The sequence below is a fragment of the Catharus ustulatus genome, chromosome 18 (genome assembly GCF_009819885.2).
Source record: "Catharus ustulatus isolate bCatUst1 chromosome 18, bCatUst1.pri.v2, whole genome shotgun sequence".
NCBI classification, from domain to species: Eukaryota; Metazoa; Chordata; class Aves; order Passeriformes; family Turdidae; genus Catharus; species Catharus ustulatus.
The window spans coordinates 1,898,765-1,926,501 of NC_046238.1; the positions used below are offsets into that span (position 1 = coordinate 1,898,765).

The 27,737-nt window shown below is 50.0% G+C and overlaps 1 protein-coding gene across 12 annotated transcripts in view; it reads left to right on the top strand.

Annotated features, from left to right (window-relative positions):
* Window positions 1–27,737, top strand: part of NCOR2 (nuclear receptor corepressor 2) — a 222,099-nt gene that overhangs the window by 76,066 nt on the left and 118,296 nt on the right. For all 12 annotated transcript variants that reach the window (XM_033075721.1, XM_033075717.1, XM_033075716.1 and 9 more), the window contains exons 3-4: window positions 5,176–5,303; window positions 14,064–14,244. In XM_033075721.1, coding sequence (XP_032931612.1) covers window positions 5,176–5,303; window positions 14,064–14,244 — 309 coding nt within the window. The remainder of the gene's footprint in view (window positions 1–5,175; window positions 5,304–14,063; window positions 14,245–27,737) is intronic.

A 27,737-nucleotide genomic window follows, 5' to 3' on the forward strand; every position in this document is an offset into this window, starting at 1 on the left:
GCACCAGAGAACTTTTCCTTTTATTGCTAAAATAGGTCACACTCATTGCTGGCAGAAAGAGATGTTAGGCAACCTTTTTCCAAAGTCGAGGGTGTGCAGAGCAGGGGTGGGAAACATCCCCTGTCTGTGACAAAGCCACCAGAGTGGTGCCTGTGCTGCTTTGTCCACACCATGAATTAATTGCTGGATGGTCTGAGGCTGTGGCGTGTTCCAAGCTGGGATTTGCTGCTCCATGCTGGCTGTGTGGTTCTGGGGGTGCAGGAAGCTCAACAAGCCCTGTGCTTCCAGGGAATGCTGTGTGCTCATGTCTTGGCCACCTTGTTGTCCGTGTGGGCATGCCAGAGCAGCAGCTGTAAAGTGTCCAGCTGTGGCTCTGCGTGCCACCTGTGCCCTGTGCCATCAGCCATCACTTCCCCTGTGGTTAACAGCTCCCAGAGCGGCACACGAGCTGCTGCAGGCAGCAGGGACAGACCAGGCGTCCTTTGTGAGATTAGATAAGGGCCAGTTCACGAGAAGTGAAATAAATAGGGATGTTTTGGCATTGTTTTTTCTCACTGTTTGTACCACGCTGCTGTTAATTGGCCTCTTTGAGCGTTCCAGCAGAAACGGCGCATTGTTGGAAAATAAACATTATTTGTAACACAACACTGGGTGAGCTTGTAAGGAGCAGCCCTAATCCATGGTGGAGGTGGCGAGGAGCTGGCATTGACTCCTCCAGGATTGTGTGCAGTGCCCAGGCCTGTTTGTCTGCCTGTGGAAGGTGACGAGGACAGCGTGGGGCAGTGGCTTTGTCACCGGCTGAGCTCTGCTGTGCCAGGAGCTCCGCAGGTGCTGCCGTGATTCGAGCCGGGGCCGCTCTGGGCCGGGGAGCCGGCTCAGCTGGCGGATGTGGTGGCTGCTCCTCCTCGGTGTCACGGCAAAACAAGCGCCCGTGGTTTTTGAGCAAAGCCGTCCCAACACCGAAACTCGGCGGGGAGCTCCCGGTCGCGCTCTCGGTTGAGGTTGGTAAGCGCCCAGCACGGATCTCGCGCTCTGGGCTGCTCGAGCTGTGCTGCAGGTTCTCATCTGGCTGCGCTCTAGGTCTCCGTGGGTTTGCTCCAGAGCTCTTTTCCAAGGGAGCCAGAAGCACTGGGTGTTTGTGCTTGTTTTTCTGCTGGTGGGAGGAAGAGAGGAGGAGCAGTTCGCCTTTCTGTTGCAAGACCAGCTCCAGGCTTCCTTTCTGCAGGCCTCCTATCTCTGAGGTCCTCTCCTCAGAGGATAATCCTTGGAGCTGTGGGAAGGCCATCTGGATGGAGCAGTGTGGATGTGCTTGGTGCTGGAGCTGGGAGTGCAGGGTCAGAGCTGCTCTTGGCATGGTGTGGCATTGTCCATGTGCTGCAGGTCAGCACCTGGGGGTACTCCAGCATCACTCCCAGACATCCCCTTCTTCCTCCTGGTTGGAGATCAGGCAGCAGCACCCCGCAGCTGCAGGCAGGGGAAGGAGAAGTGAAGCACACCAGCAAAGTGCACGTGTCCAAAACAGAAAGCGAGAGAGGCAGGACGGCTGCGCTGCTGCCTGCAGTTGTTGGCTTAGTGTGGGGGTTACCCTGAGGTCGGGGACAGACTGAAGAGTTTGCTGGAGACTTTATGGTAGGTAAGGCAGCAGGCTGGAAGCTTTAAAATAATTTTAAAAGGTGGGGGTGGTGTGGAAGCTGCTTCTTTTCTCATTCTGTTGGGCTTTCTTTTTGTGTCACCAAGAATTTTTCTGTAATGCTGTGTTCAAGAGCCTGGCTTTAAACAACTTGATCTACAAATCTAAATGAGCCTGGTAGACTCAGGTTATTTGGGGTAGAAGGATTTACCAGGAAGGGGATGGAAATGGTGTTCTTGGCACTCCCAAATCAAGGGATAACACAGAAGCATTGAGACTCAGGGTGCTTTCCAGGCTCTCCCTCCCAGCACCCCACACAGGAGCAGCAGGGATTTGTCCAACGTTCCTGCTGGGCAGCAAAGGATGCTTTCAGTCCCTTAGGCTGAGCCTAAGTCTCTCTTTAGTCTTATGCATGAAGAAGTGTGTTTTAATGAGGCCACGTTGGGGTCTTTAGCATTTCATTTATCTAAAGATTTGCCTGGTGCTGCTCTGCTGGGTGGTTTGCAGTGGTGCTGTGGCTGTCCTGGTGTTTTGGCAATGCTGTTAGTGCTGGCCTCCTCCCCCAAATCTGACTTGCCAGAGCCCCCTGACTATCCATGGTCTTTCTGCTTCCTTGATTTCTGTCATGACTTTTACTGGATCCATGAAATCTGCAAAGCTTCTCAAAGTACATCCATGTGGGATGTACCTGAACCACAAGGAACAAGAGGAGAGTTGATGTAAAGGAAGAAAATCCTGACTGGAGGCAGTTGGAAATTTGAGAGGTCTGGAGAGGGTGCTCTGGTAAATTGGCAGATTTGTGGGGTGGGAGGAAGGTTTGCAGAGGGCAGGAAGAGATGCAGAGAGAGGGAGAGGAGGAGCAAAAAAATAGAATTGAGCAAAACCAGCAAAACAATGGAGAGGAAAAGGAGCAACACGTAGTTTGGGGCTGCAGGGCTCTTTAGTTGTTTTATTTCAGCTGTCTTGGAGTTGCCCATGAGCAGGTGCTAGAAATTTGAGGTCAGGGTGAGGGCTGCATCACATCTGTGTGATTCAGTGGTGGGGAATTCAGGTGGCACCACTGGGTGCTGCTCCTGTGTCTGTGTGGAAGGTGCAGTGGCTCTGGCAGCACGGTGCCTCCCAGCAGGTGTCTTTAAAATTCTGCTAGAGAAAATTGAATCTCTTGTGAATCATAGAATTATGGAAAATACCCGCAGAATCATCCAGTCCAACCATTAGCCCAGCACTGCCAAGTCCACCAAGCAGTTTGAAGGCAGCTCACCAACCTTGCTGGTGTTTGCATTTGAAAAACACTGTCACAGCTCACAGTGCAATTCACTGCAGTGACCTTCTGAGCAATTAATCCACCTGCATCCTGCCAGGGCTTCCGTGGTGCCTCCTAACAGTTCATCACAGGGCACAGAACTCTGTCCATTTTAATCCTCCTCACTGGTTTTTAGGTTTTGTTTTCTCCTTGTAAAACCCACCAAGGCAGAGCAGGTCAGTCTCTCCAGGCCATGGCAGCAGGTTCTGAGCTCCACCAGCCATTTTCTGGTGGGGTTAAAGGAGGCAAAAACTCAGCTAAGTGTGGGCAGGGGAAAAAGGAAAAACAGATGGTTCTTGGGACATGCAAGAGCCTTTTTTTTTTCTCAAGGGCACAGCCTTTGAGCCTCCCAGACGGGTAATTCTTGTTTATACACCCACAGTGCATAAACCCACAGAAAGTGACGGTCCTGGTTTTGGGCTATTGCTGTGTCTTCCCAGACACGATGTGTTTGTTTTGTAGGTGGATGTCAGGAGCTGCATCACTCTTCTATTTAAATATTTATTTTTAATTTCAAACCAGGACAAGTGTGAACGTGGGGAAGCTCGTTGGTAGGCAGGGATTGTGCTTTGGCTGGGCCTGGCAGAGCTGATGGGCTGCCTCTCTTCAGGTGTGTTTGTGCCACCTGAGGTTGGAGTGGTGGCTCATTCTGTCCTGCATCCTCTGCAGATGCTCCTTGTCCCCAGACTGAGGTCTGGGGTGGCCAGGCTGGAGCTGGGGCTGCCAGAGTCTCTGTTCTGCTGTTTCCCAGTGAGCTCAGAACACAGGAGCAGCACCACACTATTGCCTGGTAGTGGGGAGAAATAAACCTGATTCCAAAAACTGGCACAACTTTCTAGGCACAAGTGGTGGCCCATAGAACACCACAATTCCCTTTCTTCTTCCCTTTGATATTTGGCTTTTCAGCTTTTGTGCAAGAGAGGTTGGATGTGACCAACTTTTCTTGGCTCTCCCAGGCTGAATGTTTATAATCTCTGATTTTTGTTTCCTGACTCTCCAGAAAAACTCTTGTTTTATTCTCTGATGGTTAAATATGGCCCTTCTGCTCCACAGCTTGCTGGAGGACAGCATGACATCCACTGCTAGGCTGCTCTTTTCACTTCCAGCTTGGGAGAGGAGATCTCCAGGCTCAGGTTCTTGCTGTTGAAGTTCCCAAACTCTTTTTTTGCCTGCCATGCACCTTGCTGGGGCAATTCCCCAGCTTCTCTAGGGCTGGAACATGTTGATCTTCACTACATCAGATCAAATAATTCCTGTTACAGCTGTGGGGGCTGACACCCTCCCTTCCCACATCAGCTGCATGCATGTGGTGTCTTATTTATTGATTTATTTTTTTCTGTAGACCCTGAAATTCCTTTCTTCTTTTTGAGGAAGTTAAAGCTTTCTTGTTACAGTAGAGAACTGTTCAAAAATAGACTCCCAGGTGGAATTGGTTCTTCTAAGGTAAATGTGTGTCAGTATTACCAGGGTTATTCTGTGACAGGGTTTTCTGTGCCATTGCTGAAGGTCTTAGTTAATTAGATGATTAGTCTGCTGGTCAAGTATCTATCTGCAAATAAAAAATAGCAGTTGATTGTGGCTGCCTAAAATACTGCTGCTGGAATCAGTCTGTGGCACAGAGCAGGAGGGCTTCTTATTTAATTAAAATCAGGAACATACTGTACTGTACTCTCCAAGGGTCAAGGAACAAAAGGGACGTACACATAATAAGTAGCAAACTGTCCTTTCAAACCCCTTGAGCTCAGCCCAGGGGAGCTGTGTTTAAAGGAACATTTTCAAGATAACATTTGTGATTTTTTTTTTTCTGTCCTTTTCCCCCCTCCCCTTTTTTTCCTTTCTCCATGCTGCTGTGTGGACTGTTGAAGCTGAAAGTATCCTGTGACTTAATTTTGTTCCTACCTGCTCTTACTCTTGGGTTCACAGTTGTCATTGGGACCGCCTGGATGCCAAAAATCCACTTATGGGTGTTCAGTGGGTGGACTGGGCTTGCTGGGGTCCTTTCCTAGGAGCCAGCCCTGCCTGCAGCCCTAGGAAAATGCTGGGGGCAGACTGAACAAGGGGCTGAGCTCCCATTCCAATGCAGTGTGGGACTGGGAATTAATGAGAACTTTTTGGGGAGGGCAAAGCGCTGAGCTCTGTGACCCAGTGCTTCAAAGGAGGAATACCAACATGGGTTTTCTGAGTTGTTCTGTGCTTGCTTGAGAGTTGCCAGCAGGCTGATGAGCTGTATTTGTTCCTGCAGGACGTGGCCCTGTTGGAGTACCAGCATCATTCCAGGGATTTTGCTTCCCACCTCCCGCCGGGGTCGATCATGCAGCCGCAGCGGCGGAGGCCGTCCCTGCTCTCCGAGTTCCAGCCGGGCAATGAAAGGTACTGGCGGGCTCCTGGCTGCCCTAGCCAGGATTTTGGGCTGGGAGGGACCCCTGGGCAGTGGGATGCTGTTTTTGGGTACTGACCATGCTCAGGCTCAGCGCCAGTTCAGATTCCTTCTGTTCATCAAGTGGCACCTTTGCCTTCTGGTTCCTTACCTTTAACTGTCACGCACTTTAAAGGAGTCTTAAAAACAACAAACAACCAAATAAAAAGCCACCCCCTCACTTCTGTTCTTCAGGTGGCTGTGACTGGTTGTGTTGGCTTGTTCAGCATAGGAAATGAAGCCGTGTGGTTGGGTTTGGTCTGTGGCTCCGAGGCTGCAGGGAGGAGTGAGAAGAGCTCATTTCCTCCCCCATCTCCGCTTCCTCTGCTGCTGCTCTTCCTCCCCGCTTTCATTGTTTTTGTTTCTCTTTGTGCAGTCCCCTCACAACTTTCTCTGGGCTGCTTTTTTTCCTGTCTGCTCCCTTCATGCCTCTCCCTGTGTCCCTGTTTCCTGCCATATCCTCATGGGAGGCTGCCAGAGTTTTTGGGTGCGAGTCAGGCGAGAGCTGTGGCTGGGAATGCTGTGCTTGCTTTAACCACAGGAGCTGATTTGTTTGAAGGACATCACTCTCACTCTCTGTTTCAATGCAAAACCCTGCTCTCTCTCTCACAGTTTCTCTTCTGCATTTGATGTTAAGTGGTTTGGGAAAAAAAACTGGTCTGGAAGTGAAATAAGAGCCTTCCCACAGTAGATATACACAAAACAATTCTTTTAATGCTTACTCCTTAGGCTAAGAACAAAACCAGTGCAGAGTCAGAGACAAATCTGTTTCTCTAAAATCATCATTGTTAGGGAAGAGGAGTAAGAACTCAAAGTGCTGCATAATAAATGCAGAAAGGATCCTCTTTTTCAAGTAGGTTGGGTTCAGCTTGGTACTCAGCAGCAACAAACCCATGAGAATTTGGGGGCAAAAAGGAGCTTCCAAAATTCCTTTTGCATCTGGATGTGCCCTTCTGGGTTATGCCAGTGGCACCTGCATGTACAGAGGGTTGTGCCACTTTTGATAACCCATAATTTATTGTGGCATGTTGCACTGCCTTGGCTCGCTTTGATTTCTCAGTGCTTTGATTTCTTAGCACAGAGTAACACGGTTAAGTTGGAATTGGGTCAGATTTAGCTAAATTTGGGGGAGATGGTTAGAGAGGACCCAGCAACATGCTCCTGCCTGTTTTTGTTTTTCACACTACTGATGGTTTGCAAAATGGAGAAGCAGTTCTGCTCTCCAGTAATACGCTGTTTAAAAAAAATGAATCTTGGTTTTTCTGTATCACTAAAAAAAAAAAAGCCCAACTGCAAACCTTGGTGTCTGCTGTACCACATGCCTGGTCTGGTGTGGTCACCCAGGCATCTGCCTTTGACTTACAAATACTTCAAAGTCCCCAAAATTGTTTTTTATATTGACAGTCACGTGAATGTGGGTAAATGTTAATCAAAGTTGTCAGGGGATGTTACACATGGTACCTCATTTTCAACCTGAATGGTGATGTTTTGGCATGCTGTAAAAAGAAACTCTTTTATTAACTTACATTTCATCCCATTTCCCCTTAACATCCAAAAAATAGTACTTTTGCAAAGTAGTAAATGTAGTAAAGCTAAAAATACAGCTTCATTTCAGCTGACATCTTGTGTCAGAATGCTGGGACACAGACTCATTGAACATTTTTGGGGGCATGCAGAAAAGGGGTGGGGGAGGTCTTTGAAAAAGTTGTAAAATTTTCAATCCAATGTAATTAGTTAATGATTTGGATTGGGTACCATTGGGGCTGGGAAGGTGTTAGTCTGTTTTTTCAGAGCTGTTTCTCTGCATCTTTAAGCTTTACACTTAAAAATCCATTCCTTGGGGGCTTTGCTGGTTCGCCTTTGTGGTCTGAGGAGCTGCTGTTATAAGAGGAGCCCTTTGGGTGCTGGTCACTCACCTGAGGGTTCCAAGTCCTTGGAGCTCCTGGAGCAGGTTGGGTTGGTCGTTTTGCCCTCCCCAAAAAATAACTGTGGCCCTTCTGGTGCAGAACAGAGCCTGGGTGAGGGAGGGTGGTGGTGGCAGCCGTGGCTGCAGCTGAGTCCCCTTGGCAGGCTCAGTGCCTTGGCTTTGTTCCTGGGCTGGGATTGATGGTTTTGAGCAGAGGCAGCTGGCTCTCAGCATGAGGGGCTGGGAGGAGGGAGCCCAAGGCAAACAACATCCACAACACAGCCCAGGGGTGAGCAGAGGCTGTGCTGTGGCTGAAAGGAAGACCCTCGCTGTGGTTCCCTGCCTGACAGCCCAGCTGGCACTCAGTGATGGTGGGCAGGTGACAATCCTCCCCTTTGAAGCAAGTGGCACAGAGGGGAACCCTTCCAATCTCCTGTTGCCTCAGGAGCCCAGAGGAAGCAGCCTGTCTGCTCTTGGTTGTGGTGGCTGATGAGCTTCCAGGATTGCTCTGCTCCTTGAGGATATCAGCTTGCAAGTCTGCTGCAGGTGGGGTGTGGCAGGCTGACAGCCCTGGAGATGCAGCCCTGTGTGAGTTCCCACATGGACATCCCTGCCCTGCACTCATCCAGGGCACTGCCTCCAGCTGCAGAGTGGTGCAGCCCTCCTGCCCCCCAGCCCCAGCTCCTCTGAGCCCTCCTGCCTGGTGAGTGGCTGCTGTTTGCCTTCCTGTCCTGGAAACCACGGGGATTCCCTTGGTGTGCTGGTTTTGGGGTGTTTTCCCCTGTTTTGGCTTTGCCTTCACTTTGGACAGATCTGGGAAGCCTCTGCAGGCTGTCTTTGCACATGGTATTGGAGGCTTGACCCTGGGGATGCTCAAAATCCTACAGAAATCATTTGGGCTTGCTTGGATGGTCATCCTACAGCTGTGCCTGTTTTCAGTCTGTTCTGGCTGCAGTTTTGCTGTAGCCACCAGGATGGTGGTTAGAAAGGGAACAAGAGGTGAAGTGTTTCACCATGGGCACAGTGTGTTAAGGATAAATCAAGTGTTGTTGGCAAAAAGGTGTGGAGTGGTAACTTGCTGGAAGGAATGGAATGCTGGGATGGTCCCACATTTTGGAGTTTCCTGAGCAGGAAGCTTTTTGGGAAGCTGCAGACTGCCCTTCTCCACAGATGTCAGAATCAAGAGTTGTCATCACCCCTCGGTGGCTGGGCAAAGAGCTGAACTCCCTGTGCAGCAGTTCTGGCTGGAAGGAGGAAGGAAAACCTGAACTGCTCTGAATCTCTTGCTGTAGGGAAAATTGGCTCTGCCTGTCTTTGCAGGGATGTGCTGCTTTCCATGATGGTTTTCTTGGTAGCAGGCTCTTTCTTGGAAGGATCCACAGACTTCCCCTTAGCTTGTTCAGTTGGCTGTGCCAACTGGTCTGCAGGAGTGAAGAGAAGTATTTCAGGATCTGCTGTTGGTACAAGTCGTACCATGAATACTTGCAGTGGAATGTCCTGGCAAGGTGACAAGGATTAGGGCTTTTTTCCCTCTTCTATATATATTTTGGTCCTCAGAAGAAGTGAGAAAAACTGGGTTGAGTGTTAAATGGCAGGTGCCAGAGGGTGAGGGATCTGAAAAATCAAGGAACTGGATTTTTCTAACTTTCCATACGTGTTAGGATTTTAGAGCAAGGTTCCATATTAATGCAGGAATGCTGGGGTGGATACTTCTCTCTGCTTCTCTGGCAGAAAATGTGGCTGTAAATAAATGGTATGTGTGTTAACACAGTATATATTCCACCTTTATCCAGAATAAGATGAGTCACTATTTTCATAGAAGATTATTTTCCCAGTTCAGACCACACTCCTCTTCCAGAGCTGTTCTGCTTAGCAGGCACAGGGAGACTGAAGAGTTTGCCCAGTGTGGATCTGCAGGGTGACATTTAGGATACACTGAGCAGCTGCTGTGTTTGTGCAGCCATCTGAGATAGCCATGTGCAGTGTGGCACATGGAGAGCAGGCTGGATCACTGTGCCTCTAGTTGGGATTAATTCTGCTGGCCCAGGGAGGGCTGGGGAGCTGGGGCAGCGTGCCTGGTGCTGGGAGCCACACACAGCTTTGAGTCTTCATCTGTGCTGGGCCAAATGGCACCAGCTGCTCCCAAGGTAACAGCATGACCAATTTGGTTTTATTTATGGTTTTTAATTAAGTTTCCGTTTTTAAAGGTGATTCTTTTCTCAGCAGTGAGCGGCGGTGTGGCTGAAATCCCCACAACCATATATCTGTGTCTCTCACACTGGAAATGATGTACCAGGAGCTGTGGGGTCTTTTTTTTTTTTCTTTTCCATAATTGAATGTAGGAAAACAACATCTGGAAAGAGCAGATGCTGGTGTGGAGGCACTTGGGGACAAACTTTACCTTGTGGGCTGCCTGAAATGTCCATGGGTGGACATAGGGCATGGAGTGGCTGAAGCCATTGATTCAGGAGAATTCCAGCCACCCAGGACTGCCAAAAGGGCTTTACTGGCAGTTTTGGATTCCTGGAGAAAGCATGTGGGGGAGCTTGTGAGAGAGACAAATATTCCTTTTCTTCCTCTAGAGTGAGGCAGTGCCATTGTGTTAAAGCTGGTCCTGTCCATGAATAATTCAGGCTCAGTGTATGGGGATCTTCAACATGCAAGTTTTAAATAAAGCATCTGCTCTTATCCAAATTGCAGTTGGCTTGGAGGAAGGTGGCTGAGGGGTTGTGCAGGGAGGCTGAGACTGCTCCCTGCCCTGGTGTGGGAATGCACAGCCCCAGCATCCCCAGGCTGCACGTGGGTGCTTGGTCAGAGCTCCTGAGCACCTGGGAGCCCTTCAGCTGGGCCCCATGGTGAGCTGAGCATCCTGCCCGAGGCTGTCCCACACCTTGGGCTTGGGAAGGCTCAGTCCTGCTGCTGGCAGAGTTTGCAGAGGGTGTGGGAGCAGCTCCATCCTCCCGCCCAGACATGCAGCTCTTCCCGTCAAGTCACCATGGTTTATCTCCCTCTCCACCTACATGACAAAGGGAATATATCAGCTGGTCCTGGACATGTTTTTGTAGGTGTCTGGTGGCAGGTTTGCTCCTCCAAAGCTTCCAGTTCCTCTCTTTAACAGGTCCCAATTTGCCCAGTCTCACACTCTGGCTCTCATTAGCTGTAAAGGGGTTGTTGAAACCTCTGACAAATCTTAGCGTTGGCTGTAAATAATTCACTTCAGCACCAGTGGTTTTCTCTATTGCTGTCTTTCAAAACATTTTATTGTCTGTCTGTACCTGTGGGGGTTGGATACTCTTTTTAGAACTTATTTTTGGAGCCAATTTCCCACCAAACCATCTTAGCTGGAGGAAATAAACAGCCTCAGCAAGGCAGTCGTTTGTCTTGGTTCTGCTTCCAGGAGACACTGAGAATCAGTTTTCCAGCCTGGTTATGTTGTTTGGCCCCGTGGTGTAGGGAACAATATTTGCAGATGGGAGCAGCTCCTAAAGTGTGCTCTTGCTGGGAAGTTGGTGGGAGCTGGTTTGGAATCACTGCCAATATTTTGAGCCCTTGGTGCAGGAGGCTTCAGGAAGTGAAGCTGGGCTTGCTGGATGTTGCAGAATAGCCATCATTCCTCCTGCAGCCACCTTCTGCTGCTCTGGGAAGGTCTGAAGAGCAGGGGAGGGTGTGCTGCTCTGAGCAGCCAGGCTGGGTTATTGGGGAGGGAGAATCTTTGGCCTCCTGAGAAGTTTGTACTTGCCCAGGAAAGTACAAGTAAGATCCCTCATGGCAAGATCTCATCATGACTGCCCTTACAAGTCCCAGCCAAGGGCAGCTCAGGATGTCTCATTTGATCCTCCCTCCCCAGCTCTCAGCTTAATGGCTGGACTCAGTGATTTTAGAGGTCTTTTCCAACCTTAAGGATTCTTCGATTCCTTGATACCCAGCTACCAGACAATCTGTGTTTTCAGCCCATCTTGTACACTTTTTGGAGTGAGCTCCAGATACCCCACAGCAGGATTTTATGTGCTCTCCTTGCAAGCTCTGTGAGTCTGCTGAGGATTCAGCCCCAGTGAATGAGTAACTCTGCAGATGGGAGGGTGTGATTCGTTTGTTGGGCTGGTAATAAACCAAAGGTCTCATCTTGGGTTATCCTGATGTTCTGGACCTGGACCTACCCTGAGCAGAGCTGTGTGTGGGGGTGGTTGGAAGTTGGGCAAACCCTGGGCACCCAGCCTGGTGTGTCAGCACATCTCAGGCTGCTCTGCTCCTCTGGAGTGCTCAGGGTTTGTGGTGAAGGACTCAGGTGAAGATGAACCTGTCCCACTTCATAATTAATGCTGGCATTTGCTTTGCTTCGTTTAATTATGCACAACTCACAAGCAATTAAAACCTCTCTTTCCCTTCAGCAAAGTAGGAATCTCTGGAATAAACCAGATGGGTGGGAACTGTTTGGAAAATAGCAGCAAACCCCAAACTCGGTGTAACGGGAGGGTTTTTCAGGCAGAGTCATTTCTGCACTGACAGCAGCGTTATCCCTGTACAAAAGTCTGTTGTAAAGAGCTTGCTGCAGGTGTGGATGTGAAGAGTGAAAGGTGTGAAGGCTTCAAGCAAAAAGCATTTGTGTTTGCAGCCAGGACAGGCTGAGCGGGTTGTGCTGGGCAAAGTAATCTGGGGAGCGGCTGGAAATTCCAGTGGATAAAGTTAATAGCCGTGCCAGTGGATGTGGAAATGGAAATAAAATAGCACCTTATAACATTGCAGCTGCTTTCCCTGGCGTGGCCCCTGCCTCGCTGTGAGTAACTGCCTTTGTACAGCTCAGTGGTGCTCTCATCTTCAGAATCCAAGGGTTTTTTTCTGAGTGGAGCAGTTGTGTCGAGTTCCCGACAACTGCAGAGGTCTTGGAGCTGTCCTTTGTTAATTAGCAGCTCCTTGGTAATACCCGCTTAAAAAGGGGGAAGAAGTGAAAATAAACACATCTGATTTTTAATTGCCTCAGCAGAGCAGGGCCTTGGGTGTTGGAATATTTTAGCACCTGCCCAGCTCAACAGTTGCTGATTGTTGCTGGGTTTTACAGCAGAGCCTGAAATGCCAGCGTGCAGCTGTGGGCAGGCAGGGATTGCATGCAGGGCTGGGAGCAGGCAGCAGGAAACCTGAGAGGTGCCAGGAGGGATTTTTGGGCTTGCTGAGGAAAGCTGAGGATCATTCAGCATGGAAGTGTTCGCAGGTGAAGCGAGCTGTGCTGCAGTGCCAGATTTCAGGGCTGTTCAGGGTTTGCTGTGTGAGCTCTGCGTTCTGTCTGGGGTGCTGCAGCCTCCCCACTCTCCTGTCCCCTTTTTGCTGGGGAGGAGGAAGAGGATGAGCCAGATTCTGTTTCTGTGTGTCAGCAGCAAAGCTGCTGCCTGATCCCCATGCCAAACCCACAGCAGCAGAGCTTGGCATGCATGTGCTTTGTGCCTGCTGTTGGTGTTTAATTAAAAAATAACCAACCCCCAGTTTTATCTTGATTCTGGATGGGTTAAGGCGGCCACACTGCGGCAGGGGAGGGCACAGGGCAGTGCTCAGGGTGGATTCCTACAAGATCCTCTCCCTGGATGGGATCCAGAGCCATTATAGCTGCTGCCTTCAGGGCACTCTGGATCCTTCCCTTTTTGCCATCTTCTCTGAGGTTTTTAATGTCAGCAGTTGCAATTTGTGGGTAGGGGGAAAACAATGCATGAGACCCCCTGTCTCCTATGCTTGCTTTTGACAAAACATTTCCCCTTTCTCCCTCCCCTTAGTGTTTGGTAACTGGGAAGGACACACTACCACCAGCTCAGGAGAATTGCAACAATCTTGTTTAAGGGGAAAAGAAAAAAAACTCAATGTTTTTTCACAAGTTTTGAATCTCCTGTGCTTCATTTTATTTATTTTAAGAGACACTTCTGCCTAAAGTGTTAAAAACACACCCTTGGAGCTGCTGCAGCAAAGCCAATCCTAGGGCATGGTAAAAGGTTTAATGTATTTTTGTAGGATCCCTTTACAATTCCCACAAGAGAATCATGCTAAGGAAAACAGAAGTACAAAAAAAATATTCATTTGTTTAAAAAAAAAGCAAAACCAAGCCCACTCTCCAGGTATTATCAACTGCATGATATTTAACAGGTAAAAGATGTTTGAGCTCAGTGTGGCTCATTGGTGCAGTTGCTGTCGCTGGATAATGTGCCTTTACAGCCTGCCAGGTCTGTGTCAGAGACTTGCAAATACATGTGGCTGGTTCTTTCCTCCCCCATCCTGGAAAAATAAATCCCTGCTGTCTAGCCATGGAGGAGTAGGCATTTTTTTCCCCAACATACAATCTTTGGTATTCCTATAGAAGACACTAAATATAAACACTGGGGCAGGTACCTTTGACTAAATGGCCAAATGTGGAAGAAGGGGGTAATGGAGGCAGGGGGAGATTTATGGGGTAGATTTGAGGATTTTCCAATTTTTGCCTTTTTTTCTGAGCAATCCAACCTGTGTGTCATGACAGGAAGGCTCAGACCTGCAGCTTTACCCTCTCTGTGCTGGTGTAGGGACAGCACTGGTGGGACAGGAGGTGACAGCAGGGTGACACAGGTGACACAGCTGAGGAGGGGGACAGCAGGGGTGGCCCCTCAGGCTCAGAGGGTGGTGGTGCTCCTGCCCGAGCTCTGGGGCTGTGCCTTTGGGTCTGCAGAGCTGAGGTGTTGGAGGGCATGGATCCTTCTGGAAAATGGAGCCTTGTCCTCCTCCAGTGGTTTGCAGCTGTGGAGTGGGGGAGAGCAGAGATAGTTTCTTTTCTAAACTCCTTTCCCTCTGTCCCCAGATCTCAGGAGCTGCACCTGAGAGCCGAGGGCCATTCCTATCTCTCTGACCTGACCAAGCCATCGGACTTGGAGTTCATTGAAACCAAGAGGCCACGCCTGGAGCTGCTGCAGGACCCCCTGATCAGGCACTCGCCCCTCCTGAGCCAGAGCCAGCAGGGAGGCACAGAGGATCTCTCAAAGGTAAGGGGCTGATGGCCTGTGCCACCAGCTGGGTGTGGGGTCTGCGTTTTGGGCTTGTGTAGAGCTGCCTTGGAGGCTCTAAATTCAGTGTAGATCGTGGTTCCCAATGCATCAAGCAGTGCTTGGAGGCACTGAATGGTTTTCCCTCAGGTGGGGTGAGCACTTTGGGGGAATGGAAGCATATCAGCTTTCCCCATAACTGTTACAATCATGGACTTTTTTTTACTGGGCTATTAGATGCACCAGAACAATTTGGAAGCTCCTGTAGGCTGAATTAAGGATGGTCATGTCTGGCTTTTCTGGATACTCTGCCTTGATTTGATTTTTATTTGATGCTTCTCATTTATCACATCTCTTTATTTAATATTGCTGTTTGAAGGGCTGGAATCGGTTTCTGGTGGTTCTTTAATATAATCTTCCCCAGGAAAGCCTCCCTTGTCCCAGTCTCATTTAACAAAGCAAATCGTTTACTTACAATTGTCCCCTCTGCACACAGAGTAAATGTTGCAAAGAGAAATCTCCTGCTTGTGTGCCTGTTTGGATTTACTTTCATCTTCTCTTGGAGTAGATTGTATTTGATTTTGCCTCCAGTTTGGACATGCTCCTGGTTGGCAGGAAAGTCTTGCTGGATGAATGTGCTGGGGGCTCTGAGGGTTGGTGCAGCTGCAGGCTGGGCTTGGGAATTGCCCTCAGCCCTTTGAGAAGTGAATGGGAATTTGCATTCATACTCAGGAAGATGGGGATGGTTTGCTTTGTCCATGTGAGATCTGACTGAAATGACACAAGGACAGGAAAGCTCTTCCTTGGGAATACTGGGATATTCAGACATTCCTTATCCATTCATTCTGGTGGGCTTTACCTGAGATCCCTCTGACCTCTCTTTAATGAGAAGGATATTTAATTCTGGAGTAGTTCAGGTGCCAAGGGAGGCCTGAAGGCTCTGAAGCATCCTCAGGGCATGTTGGTTGGGTGGCTGATGGGAAAAATGCACTGTTGTCCATGAAATAAAAATTGCTCTCCAAAGATATGAGGAAACCAGGATGACTTTTCTGTCCTCACACATTCCCACCAGCAGTTCTGTTCTGCCTCTCACCAAAAAACCATGGATTGTCTCACCTATTTGTTTCTAATAGTCATAACTGCTCTTGATGAATTAATTCATCAGTTTAGGGGCTGCATTTACTTCTTGGTCTGTGACATGTTTCCAGGAAGTACATGCATTTTATGGGACTTAAAACATTTGTTAATGAAAGAGAGAGAGCTGAGATGCAATTCAGCAAGACAAGATTATGCTTTTAGTGGGGCCATTTATAATTTTAGAGTCTGGAAGGAAGATGAAAATGTGTTGTCCCTGACTGGGGAGAGCCTGAGTGGAGCTGGGATTAGTTACTCTAAACTAGCAGGGGTTGGTTCTAGAATGGGTTTGATGGAGCAAAGATGGAGATGCTTCTAGAATGGTTTTGGTGGAGCAAAGATGGAGATGCTTCTAGAATGGGTTTGGTGGAGCAAAGATGGAGATGCTTCTGGAATGGGTTTGGTGGAGCAAAGATGGATTTGCTTCTAGAATGGGTTTGGTGGAGCAAAGATGGAGATGCTTCTAGAATGGGTTTGGTGGAGCAAAGATGGATTTACCTCTAGAATGGGTTTGATGGAGCTCCCTGCAAGACTGGATGATCTCAGTGGTGTTCAGGTGGCTGGGAGCAGAAGGCAGGTCTTGGACACAGGGTATTATCAGCCTTTGCAGCTTGGGAAATTGTGTTAATGGCAGTCTGATGGTGTTAGTCCTGAGCAGTTGTACTCAGACTGGTCCATAAACTGCTGATGGACGTGAAAGTCGTGGAGAAGCTCCTGAAGCCAGTGTGTGCATTGCTGGAGGAGCTGCTCTGGCTGTGTGTCCAGGGGAAATGCAAAGAGCTGAGGCTGCCCTTTGGGCGCAGATCTGGGCTGTGGACACAGCTAGAACCTCCTCTTGCACCCAGGCTAAGCCAGCCACAGCTGAGCTCAGCACTGGGCTCTGAGCTCACCCCTAGCACAGATGATCAAGACCTTCCTGGGAGTGTCTGTGTCCCAGAGCATGGCACACACACACTGGCAGGACATGTCCCAGTGACCAGAGCTGCAGAGATATTTGCTGTTCAGTCTGTGCTGCTGACTCAGTGTCTGAGCAAGTCAATACTTTATCTAGGGCAGCTCTGCCAGCCGGGTGAGATGCACCACGTGAGCCCAGTATTGCTAAACACACTGCTGGTTGTTTAGCCAGAGTATCCCAGGAGTTGTTTCCTTACACTGCTGGTTGTTTAACCAGAGTATCCCAGGAGTTGTTTCCTTACACTGCTGGTTGTTTAGCCAGAGTATCCCAGGAGTTGTTTCCTTACACTGCTGGTTGTTTAGCCAGAGTATCCCAGGAGCTGTTTCCTTACCCGTTACCCCATTCCTCATTGCTGCAGTCACTCTGTGGGGAGGGGCTCAATTTGCTCGCTGGGCTAATAGTGCCAGGACTGGTTTTCATGGTGATTTTGCAGATTGAGCTCGTTTTTGCACAGTAAGAGCTCCACAAAGCCCTCAATAAAAGGGGTAGGGGTTTGGTTACACGCTCTGGGCGCCAGCCTGACTGTCCCAGGGGATGTCACTGGAATTGATGATGCTCTCAGGCAGTGGGTACATCTTGGTCTCTGCTGGTTTCAGAGCAGCCACTGAGCTGAGAATACAGAATCAGGTCTGTGATGGGGTATAAGTTTAGCACATCTCTGATAAGCATTGATAACTGGATTTACCAGCCTTCAGCCCAGGGGAGAGAAGTCAGCACCATTCCTGCACGTTTCCAAGGCCTTTGTTTAGAGCCATAATCTATGCTCTGAACACAGACAGAACAATTGATGGGGTAACTGCTGGTAGCAGGCTTCAGAGTTTTTCCTTCCCTGAAGAGAAATGGATTTCTTATGCCTTTTGTTCCTCATCTACCTCTCCCAAACAGGAGGAGAGCTGGGCCCCTTAAACCCTGTTGAGTATCACTGCAGCCTCACTCCAAGCAAGGCTGTAAGGAGAAGCTCTTGGATCAGTGCATTTTCCCTGCAGGAAGCAGACACACTTTTGGACAGCATGTCTTTCAGCTTTTAGCTAAATCTCACTTGGACAAGTAAAAGATTCTACCTTTCCTTATGAACCTCACATTGCTCATGTCCTCAAACACAGGTGTTTTTTCTCAAGCCAGAGGCAGAAGGTTGTTTTCCTGCCTGCTTTACCTCACTTCAGCAACTTTTTCCCTGCTGTTGTGTGTTTTGTTGCTTCAGTACTGTGGTTCTGGGCTGCTGCTGTTGGATGTGGCCTGGAGGGCTCTGGTGAGCTCAGTCTGCTGGGGAGAAATGAAACCTCCCCCTGCCCTCTGTGCCAGCTGGGGCTGATGCTTTTCCCCTGGGAAGGTATTCCCTTTATCTGGCTGACAATAAGCAGAACAACTCAAGCAGGGCTGTTTTTTCAGTCACTGCAAGGCTGGATGTGGGATTCAGTGGAAAAGCTGCTAGGATGTGGCTTTGCCAGGTGTGTTCTTGGCAGAGAGGCAGGAGCTGGTTCCCAGGACCCACGGTGGCTTCTGCTTTGTTTCCAGTGAAGTCAGGGACCTCCCTGAGGTCTCAGCAGCCAGGAGGAAAGCAGGCAGCCCCAGAGCAGGCTGGTGTTGTGCACGATCCCTGTCCCTGCACACACGTGCACAGCCCCTGCTCCTGCCTCACAGGGATGGTGAGCATGGCACATCTGGTCACTCAGAGCCTCTCCAGAGCTGGAGCTTCATCCTGCCTCTCCCCTTTCATCTCTCCTTATTCCTGTTATGCTGTTCCCCCCATTTTCAGGACTGCTCTTCCACCACGTACGTGGCTTGCTGCTCCTTCCTATAGGATGTGAGTCAGTCCTGATCTGCATTTAGTCCCCCTGCAGGGGCTGCCTGGCTGCACTTACGAGTGGCCTGTTGCTCTGACAGGAATTCACTGACAGGGAGCCATGTAATCCCACGGGAATGGGGCTGGGTGGAGGCTTAGGAAACCTGAACCTTGCTGCCATCTGCCCTGGCAGGCTGCTGGTCACTGGGTAAGTCTCTTCCCCTTTCTCTATCTCAGATTTCCCCATCTGTACAAGGGACAATGCCACTTCCCTCTTTTGTAAAATAATTAACAACTGTGGATGGAAAAAGGCAATTAAGAAGCCATGTGTTGTTAAGACTTGGACTGTGCTTTACATTGTGCAAAGGTTTTAATTTCTTTCCTTTCTGTGTGAGCATTTTTGTTGTGTTACAGACTGAAAAAATGGAATAAGAAAAGTGTTTTGGGGGGGTTAGTCTTGGAAAAGACAGCACTAAGGTCAGGAAATAGGTATGGCAAAACAGAAATTAGGGCAGAGGGTATTTTGCTTTCATGCATATCAATGTAGCTTTAAAAGCAATTAATTGAAAAAGGAGGAATTAACACATTTGAAATGCCTTTTTAATGATGCATTGAAGCCAGCAGCGTACATGCCAAATTTCACACTGGCTGCCCGTTCCAGAGCCCAATTTACAATGAACTCCTGGAAGACAGGCTGTGGGATGGAAAAGGCTCTTGGCCAGCCTGCTAACTCCTGCCCTGGCTGCAGGCTGGCAGGGCACCCAGGACAGCAGAAAAGCCTTTTGGGAGCTCTTCCCTCCTTATTGCACTCAGTGCCTGGGCAGTGCTGCTCCCTGGGAGCTGCTCCATCCCTTGAAAACACACCAGGAGAGGGGAGAGGGATGCTCAGGTCTCTGGCAGCAGGGTTTGCCCTGCTGTGGGATGGAGGAGCAGTGCCACAGCTCCCAGCACAGATAGCTGGGCTGGCTGGTAAATCACCAGTTGCGTTTCTGCTCCGTGCCTTTGTTATGGGAACATCGATCTGTTGCTGGGATTAACCTCTCAGAGTTTCCAGTGGGTTGGTCTCGCAGTTATTAATGAAACTGGCTGGAACTTGTGTTGACCTTGGCAGAGGCCCCAGTTGGCTTGGAGGTAACTGGCAAAAGCATAATCTCTAATTGAGTAATCCAGGGCTGGGGGAAGGGAGCAGGGCTTTGAACTGGGAGAGCCGTGCTGCCGCAGGATGCGTGGGATGGAGGGCTCAGCACGGGGCAGCCACCGAGGGGATGAGCAGGCACAGCCAGGCACTGTCTCGGTTCCGGCACCCCAGGCTCCCTCCTGCAGAAAACAGCCCGGAATTCCAGCGCCTCCCCGTGATTTATTGCTGTGGAACAATAGCACAGAGGGGCTGGAGGATGGAGCAGGCTGGGAGCGGCGTCCCTGGGTGTGTGTCCTCCCATTCCCTCGCAGTTTGCAGCAGGGATCGCTCCGGGCTCTCCCTTCCCCACGGGAGCTTGTTTTGCACTTGAGCAGAAGAGCTCTGGGGTTGTTTCTTGGGATTTTGGGGAAGGAGACACAGCACCAGTCTGGTTTTCCCAGCCGTGCAGCTCTGCTGTGGGACAGGGAGAAGCTTCCTTGGCCAGCTGTGCTCACATCTGGAGAGGAGCGGATGGCTGCCAGCAGGACACCCAGGCACAGAGATCTGTGGAGCTGTGGTGGCACCCATGGACAGGGGACACCCCAGTGCTGCCACCCCAGTCATCCAGAACCCAAGGGAGATGCAGAGACTGTGCCAGTGCCTGGCTTGACCCCAGCCCTGTGGGAAATGAAATTCCTCACACACCCTGCCATGAAAAGATGAGCACTGTGGGGTGCTCCATGCTAAGCCTGTCCATGCTTTGTGGCCTCCCCACCATTTCTTGGAAGAGTGGACTTCTGTAGAAGTAGCTCTAACCTCAGATCTGAGCAGTGCAATGAAACAATTTTAGCGGGTACAAACACACCTACGTCTTTCCTGCTTTTGTCCTCCTTCCCCTGCAGAGAGCAGCACTTTAGTTAACTCTCCTTGCAGCTGGGCTCTCCTGTTGGGCACCCATCAGGAGTGGCCTGGGGCTGTCGAGTCAGGAGGATTCCTGTGATGTTTGACACTCACCCATCTGCAGTGTGCTTGCTCACTCTGTGCCTGATAAAAATCTGGTTGCAACAAAAAAAAAAAAAAAAAAAGGATTTGGTGAGGTGGGGAATTTACGTTAGGGGAGCAATGATTCAAAGCTATTTCTGGGAAGATGAGGGACGTGTTGGCATTCTCTGTCATTCCAGACATATTTAAAAGCTGAAATATTTGCGTTGTTCACGTTGCCACAGCACAAACACTTCTGGCTGGGTTTCTCCCCCCTGCTTTCCTCCCTGCTCTGAAGATAATTTCCAAATGATGGGAGGATGGGATGAGTGTCAGTGTGTCAGCCCCTGCTCAGCCCTATGAACACACACCTTTGGGAGTGTGTGCCTGTGGTGTGCAATGCCTGGCAGCCCATGGCATTGCCCACTGTGCCAGGGGGGCTGCAGAGGGGGCTCAGCAGCCCATGCACCAGTGTGGACAGGGAGGAACAGCCTGAGGAGTGTTGTGTTGGAATCTCCTCCATCCCTGCATGGACTCGTGCTGGTTTCATTGGAAAAACAGATGCTTTTGGGCGTTGCATAGTCCTTGTGAGATGTTTGGCTCTTCCATCTGGACCTGGCCTGAGGGGCAAAGGAAAGGAGCACCATGATTGCAAGACAACTGGTTTTATTCCATTTCTCAGCTGAAGTTCCTGCGGCCAAAGAACTGAACTGTGGTCTGAGAGACTCAGGAATGGCAGGAAAAGCCCTCAAGGGCTGCAGAAACATTCCAGAGGCACGATGTAAAAACCTTTGACCCTTCCCTGAGCTGCCTGCAGCCCAGCTCTCCCCTGCCCTGTCTGCTCCAGCCTGCAGTGATCCTCAAGCCACAGACAGCAGGGCAAGGCTCAGTGCAGCTGAAAACCAACAGGAGAACTGATGCTGCCTCAAGCACAGGTTGTTTCACACTTCTTCAGCTCGTTTGTGGTGATCGACATCCAAAACAACCTTTTAAATTGCCTTTCGAGCCACAGCGGTGGCAAAGGAAGGTGTGATAAGGCTGACTGCTTCTCAGGAACCTGCTTCATCATTTGCATAATTGGACTTTTCTGTTCCACTCAGTCAATATTACAAGGCTCGCACAGTGCAGCATCTCACCTGATCTGCTGGAGGGAAAGAAAGTCCCCTGACTTTGTGTGCCTCACCCCTGTAATTGGAAGGAATATTTCTGGCTCTGTGCTTGCAGAAGGCAGTGTGCTGAGCTGGGTGTGCTGTGTGGATTCATGGAAACTCTTATTCTCCATCTATGCAGTGTTTGTACATGTTGTATGTCTGATAGCAAGAATTCTGATGTGCCCTGTTCCGTCCTGGAAATGCAGGAGAGAGGAGAGCTGGTTTGCTGCTTTGTCAGTCCTCAGGTGGGACTGAGGAAATAGTGTTGGTATGGCAGGCACTGACACTGGCCTCCAGAGCATGAGGATGGCTGTGCCAGCCACTGTTTTTGCCTGTGCTCAACCAGTTGTGTTCATTTGTGTTAAAAAAGAACCCCTCTCCTGAAATAAAAGTCAGGGGAAGAATTTGGTCCTGGTGACAAGAAGAACATCCTGGCTATTTTTTTTCCCCTGTTGCAGTCTCATCCTGATCTGTTTTTCTTTTCCCTCATGTTCTGGAAGGGGTTGAGGGTGCTGCTGGGCATTGCTCCAGCTCCCACCAGATCCAGGCTCGCTCTGAGATGGGTTATGTGGGCTCTGTCCAGGCAGTGCAGGTGACCAAGCAGCAGGAGGTTGTTTCCAATTTGTGAGCACATCTCACAGAAGAGCTGCTCCTCCTTGTTCAGCATTCCTGCGTGTTCCCCCTGCCCAAGGGTCCTCCTGGACCAACACTGAGCACATTTTTGGAGCTGTGCATGTCCATGGTCCATGGCTGGGGAGTGCAGCCCATCAGCAGTGAGCTGTGACACCCATCAGATTGACTCTGGGTGCTGTGTTTTGAGGAGGAGGAGGGTATTTCATGCCTTTTTCCCAGCGTGGGGTGGAAGCTGTGGAGGAGATGCAACAGCAATCGATGGTGTTTGCCTGCTGCTGCTGGAGGGGATGGAGTGGGGGAGTGATTTCAGAGATGGATTTGGCAGAGATGAGGTGCTGCTCTTTGTGCCTGTGGTGATGGAGCTGTAATAACATATTGAACATGGCATCAGCCCTTGCTAAAGCTCTGTGACTTCACGTTCGTGCTTCGTGGAGCCTCCTCTCTTAACAACACCCTTAGCATCCTAACAAGAGAGGAACTGTCGAGTGCCAAAGGGCCTAGTTAAAATCACTCACTGAAAACCTCCTTTCTTTTTGGACCTAAAGTTGCTTTTTAAACAGAAAAACTCCTTGGCTGTGTTTTAGGCAGAGCACATTCAGAGGGTTTTTTGGCTCAGCAGCCCCGTGCTGCATGGGGGGGCCGGGGGGCGATGGACGCTGGTGTGTGTCAGGAATGCTGGCTCAGAGAGCTCAGAGGGGTTGTTTTAGGACAAGCTGACAGGCCCTTGGCTTGTTCTGCTGCTCTCGAAAAATGTAATTCTAATTCTTGGCACCTTTTTCCAAGAGGAGAAGGAGCGAGAGCACAGTGGAGCCTGTTCCCTCTGTCCTTGGAAATGGGTTGTTACCCACGGCAGAGCTGGCTCAGGGTGGGAGCAGTGTGCTCTGTCCTACCCCAAGTTTGGTGGAGCAAAAGTAGAAATTAGTGGGGGAGAAGCAGTGATGAAATTACCTGAACACCTCCTTGCAGTCCTGACTTCTGTCTAGTCACTCTTTGGCCATCTCAGTGCTCTGGCAGAGCATTTTCTGCAGGTGCCAGTGTTGTGCCCAGGTTCTGCTTGCTTTCACCTGGCCTTAATCCTGCACCTGGTACCCCTTCCTGAGAGCAAGAAGCACGCTGTGCTCTGGAGAGGAGGAGATGGGTGATGGTTGAGCTGTTTCCCAGTCCTCTGCTGCATCCTGAGGGATTCTCCCAGGGCTGCAGAGCCTGTGGCATCCTGCTCCATGTCCCACAGGGGATTTCTGTGCTGCTGTGGCTCTGCATCCCCTCCTCTGCCTGCACCATAACACTTCCTAGGCTTAGCTTTGAGCAGAGTGCTCTGCTCACTGCCTCAGCAGGGTCTGGTTTCTCTCCTGTGCTGTTCCTGAGGAGCAGCACTGATCCTTTCTGCCTTCTCATCTCCTCTTTGGATGCTGTTTGCTCCCATGACTGCTTGAAAAGTGCCATTGCCTCGTGCAGATCAAGCTGTCCCACATGGTTATGTGACCAAACCAAGCACAGGCTTTTATTTCAAGCTGGTTTTCAGGTCTGTGTTGTTTTATTTCGTGCCAGCCATCTCAGGTATGATGTAGAACAGATTGCCCCCAGCAGCTAACGTGTTTCTGCCTCAGCAGCAGACAGAGTGGCAGATGTAAACACAGGAATTGTTGCAGGCTTTCAAACACTAAAATCTCCTAAAGAATAGGCAGGTATGTGTATATAAATATATACAGTGCATTGTATGAAAGGCTTTCAATATGTTTGGAGAGAGATTTGTAAATTTGTGAATTTGTGTGTGTATACTTTTTATAGGTTTTAAAGTAATTGAAAAGCTTACATTTTCATATATATATATATAAATACCTATCTATGTATTTATATATGCTTCCTCCTATTCTTGTAAGCTGTTTTTTCAAAGGCTTCTTCTAGCCTTGTTCAGTGATTCTGCCTTCAGCTGCCACAAGGAGAAAGACTCCCAGTCTCGAGCAAAGCTAAATATTGATTTGAGTCAATCTGGGTGCACTTGGAGACATCACTAGTGTTCATGAATGCAGCATAATCGCTGATTGGAGTGGGGAAATTTCATCATAAAGGCCCCAAAAGGGAGGTTTATTATTGCTTTCTTCCAAATGCCTGAATTTTATTAGCTTCAGTCATTCTTGGCAGGGCAGTGGAATGGGATTTTATAGTTAGCAAAGGAAAAGTAAACACAGTAATCATTTCACAGCCCCGTGCCTGCCAAACCAAGATGGAAATTCCAGCCTTGGTGGGAAGCTGCTGCTTTGCTAACAGATAATAACAAATTCACTGTGGGCTTATCCTTGCCATGGGAGCTGAGATGTTCAGGTTTTTCTGTAATGCCGTGGTCTGGGGAAGCAGAGGTGCTCCATGGTTTTCTGCAGGAGCAGAGGTTTGTGGTTTGAGCAGCTCCCACAGCCATTCACAGGTAGAAATGGTTTTTCTGCTCCGAGCCTTTGGGAACTGCTCTGTCCCGTGCTCTTGTCAGTAATTGGTTTTTCTGTGGTCAGTGTTCTCTGATAGCAGAGCTGAGCAATGCTGAAGGTGACACATTTGAGACACCCTGGTGCTCCTGGCACCCTGCAGCCATCCTCAGCTGCTGAGTGGGGTTATTATGGCAAAAAAAATTCTGCATGTAAACCCCAAACTCTGCTGTAAGGTTTATGTTGTGTGTTGAGGTGCAGGGCTTGGCACCTGTGTGTCCTGGGGCTGGGGGATTTCCTGGGGATGGTGCTGGGAATGGCCAGCACTGTCCCCCTGCAGGATTCGACCTCCTGATGGAAAACCAGGCGGGGCAGCCGAGGAAATGGCTCCTCAAACAAGCAGTGAGTGTCCAGGCAGCCCCTTCCACGTGTCTGCACAATTATTGGAACAATAAAGCATTGAGCACAGCCCTGATGGATGGAGCAGCTGATGGCTGCTGGGCACCACCCCTGCTCCTGTGTCACACACACCCTGTGCGTGTCCCCAGGTGCCACCAGAGCTCTGCTGCTCCTGGGGTGTTTGGGATTGGCTCAGTGCATTGCTCTGTGCAGCCTTGGGGCTGCTGGCGCTTTCCTAGGACAGAGGTGCTGTCCCCACCGTGTCCCTCTTGGTTTTTACATGAGAGGTGTTTGATGTCCTGCTTCATCCAGCTGAGAGCAGAGCCAGAATGAAGCTGTGGCCCTGGGGAGGCTGGAGGCAGGAGGGGTGAGGTGCAGCTGGCAGGCAGAGCTCAGGGGTTCCGTTAGGAGCAGTTAGTTCAGTTTGCTGGGCTGGCACTGGGGGAGCAGGACCTGCTGGGATTGAGCCCTGCTGCTGGGATTGAGCCCTGCTGCTGGGATTGAGCCCTGCTGCTGGGATTGAGCCCTGCTGCTGGGATTGAGCCCTGCTGCTGGGATTGAGCCCTGCTGCTGGGATTGAGCCCTGCTGCTGGGATTGAGCCCTGCTGCTGGGATTGAGCCCTGCTGCTGGGGCTCATCCTCCTGTGCTGGATGTGCTGTGAGTCCTGGGAGAGTGCTTGGTAACCTTGGCTTGGGGCAGTGGCTCTTGTGTGCAGGAGGAGGTCTGGGTTGTGCCACAGCACCCCTCAGCCGCTGTTCAAACCATTTTAGGTCTTGTTTGCATTTCCTTTTTCCATCACTCAGGAGGCAGCTCAGTCTCTGGGGTTTGGGGAAAATAATTTTGGGTGATGGTTGGGAGGGAGGGGAGTGTAAGCTGCCTTTAAATGTGTCTCACTTGCAGCAGTAGTGGTTAAATAGAGCTGTCTTCAATCATTCTCCTCCCTCCCCTGTAAATCTGATTCCCCTTCAAGCCAGCTTCCCAATATTGATGTTGTGTGCCATCCTGATTAACTCCCAGACAAATCCTGCTTCCCAGGGAGTGCTGCCCTGTGTGGATCCCGCTGGGATGTGTGTGGCTGAGGAGTCCCTGCTCCTCCTCGGCCTCCTGCCTCCTCTCCTCCCTGGCAATAGGAGGAAATTTAAATGTTTCTGAAGAGCAACATTTCCATTTCAAAAGCTGTTCGTTCAAGTGCGTCTGGAGTGGGATTTCTCTCCCCCACTCCTCTCTGAATGGGAGCTTTAGAAGTCTCATTTCCTCTGCTTGATAACACCAGGCTGAGAAGGGCTTTTGTCTTTTCATTTCCCCTCAATTTTTTATTTTTAAATCAGTGAGGTTTGGAGAAGCTGCCGTGGTGTATTTTCCCTCTCCCCTTCATATCTCTATCCGTAGGCTGGAGGATGCACCTGGCATCACCCAGTGAATGAACTGGAGCTTCCTGGGCACAGCCCACCTGGGAGCACCCTCAGTCCTCCCTGGAAGCAGAGCAGGAGGTTTGGTGAGTCCATGCTGTGGATGGAGCTGTGGAAGCAGAGCAGGAGGTTTGGTGTGTCCAGGCTGTGGAAGCAGAGCAGGTTTGGTGTGTCCAGGCTGTGGATGAAGGTCTGAAAGCAGAGCAGGAGGTTTGGTGTGTCCATGCTCTGGAGCTCCAGAATCAGAGCACAGGAGGAGGTTTGCTGTCATGTCCATGCTCTGGATGAAGTTCTGGAAGCAGAGCAGGAGGAGATTTGCTGTCATGTCCATGCTCTGGAGCTCTGGAAGCAGAGCAGGAGGTTTGGTGTGTCCATGCTCTGGATGAAGCTCTGGAAGCAGAGCACAGGAGGAGGTTTGCTGTCATGTCCATGCTCTGGATGAAGCTCCAGAAGCAAAGCAGGAGGATATTTGCTGTCATGTCCATGCTCTGGAGCTCCAGAAGCAGAACAGGAGGTTTGGTGAGTCCATGCTGTGGATGAAGGTCTGAAAGCAGAGCAGAAGGTTTGGTGTGTCCAGGCTCTGGATGAAGCTCCAGAAGCAAAGCAGGAGGATATTTGCTGTCATGTCCATGCTCTGGAGCTCTGGGAGCAGAGCAGGAGGAGGTTTGCTGTCATGTCCATGCTCTGGATGAAGCTCTGGAGGCAGAGCAGGAGGAGGTTTGCTGTTATGTCCATGCTCTGGAGCTCTGCTCTCCCTTTCCCAGCCATCCAAACAGAGCTCTGGTGTCCTGGGGTGCTCCAGGACAGGTTGGTTGTGCTGGTGCTGAGCCTGGCTCAGGATCTGGCTCTGTGTTTCCTACACATGATGCTGCAGTGGCTGCAGTCCCACTGACTGATTGCCTGCCTGCTTTCTTGGCTGATGTAGCTTTTCCAGTTGGTGTGAAATTCAGTATTTTTGACAGGATGCTCAGTGGAGAGCAGATGTAAGTGGATGTAGTGCCCAGCTCCCACCTCTGCAGGACTGATGGCTGTGGATGTCCCAGCAGTGCCCTGGCATTTGTGCTGTTCACTGGAGTATTGCCCTGCTATAAAAAGGGATTTTTATTTTTTCTGCAGAAGCCTTTATTGCAACCCTGCATAGATTTTGCTTTTCACATGGCATCTAGGCCTGGAGGGTTTTCTACCTGCTTGAGGGACAGCTGGGATTTGGCAGGGACTATTCCAGCATCTTCTGTCAGAGGGAACTTGCCTGCTGGGATTAATGTGGGTCTTGATGCTTCATCCCTGCCTGGTTGGCGTGCTGGAAAGACTCAGAACTTGCTTTACTGCATGTGGTCATTGAAAGAGTGTATTGGAAAAGCAGAAAAACCCCCCAAAAAACCCCATAAAAAACCACCAAAAAATTGGGGGCCTAAAGCTTTCAAAGGCATGGAGTGAGTGTTCTGTTGCCCTGAGGTTTGTTGGGTTAGGTGACAAGGTGCTTTTTAGGCTGCCTAGGTTTAGGGATTGTGCC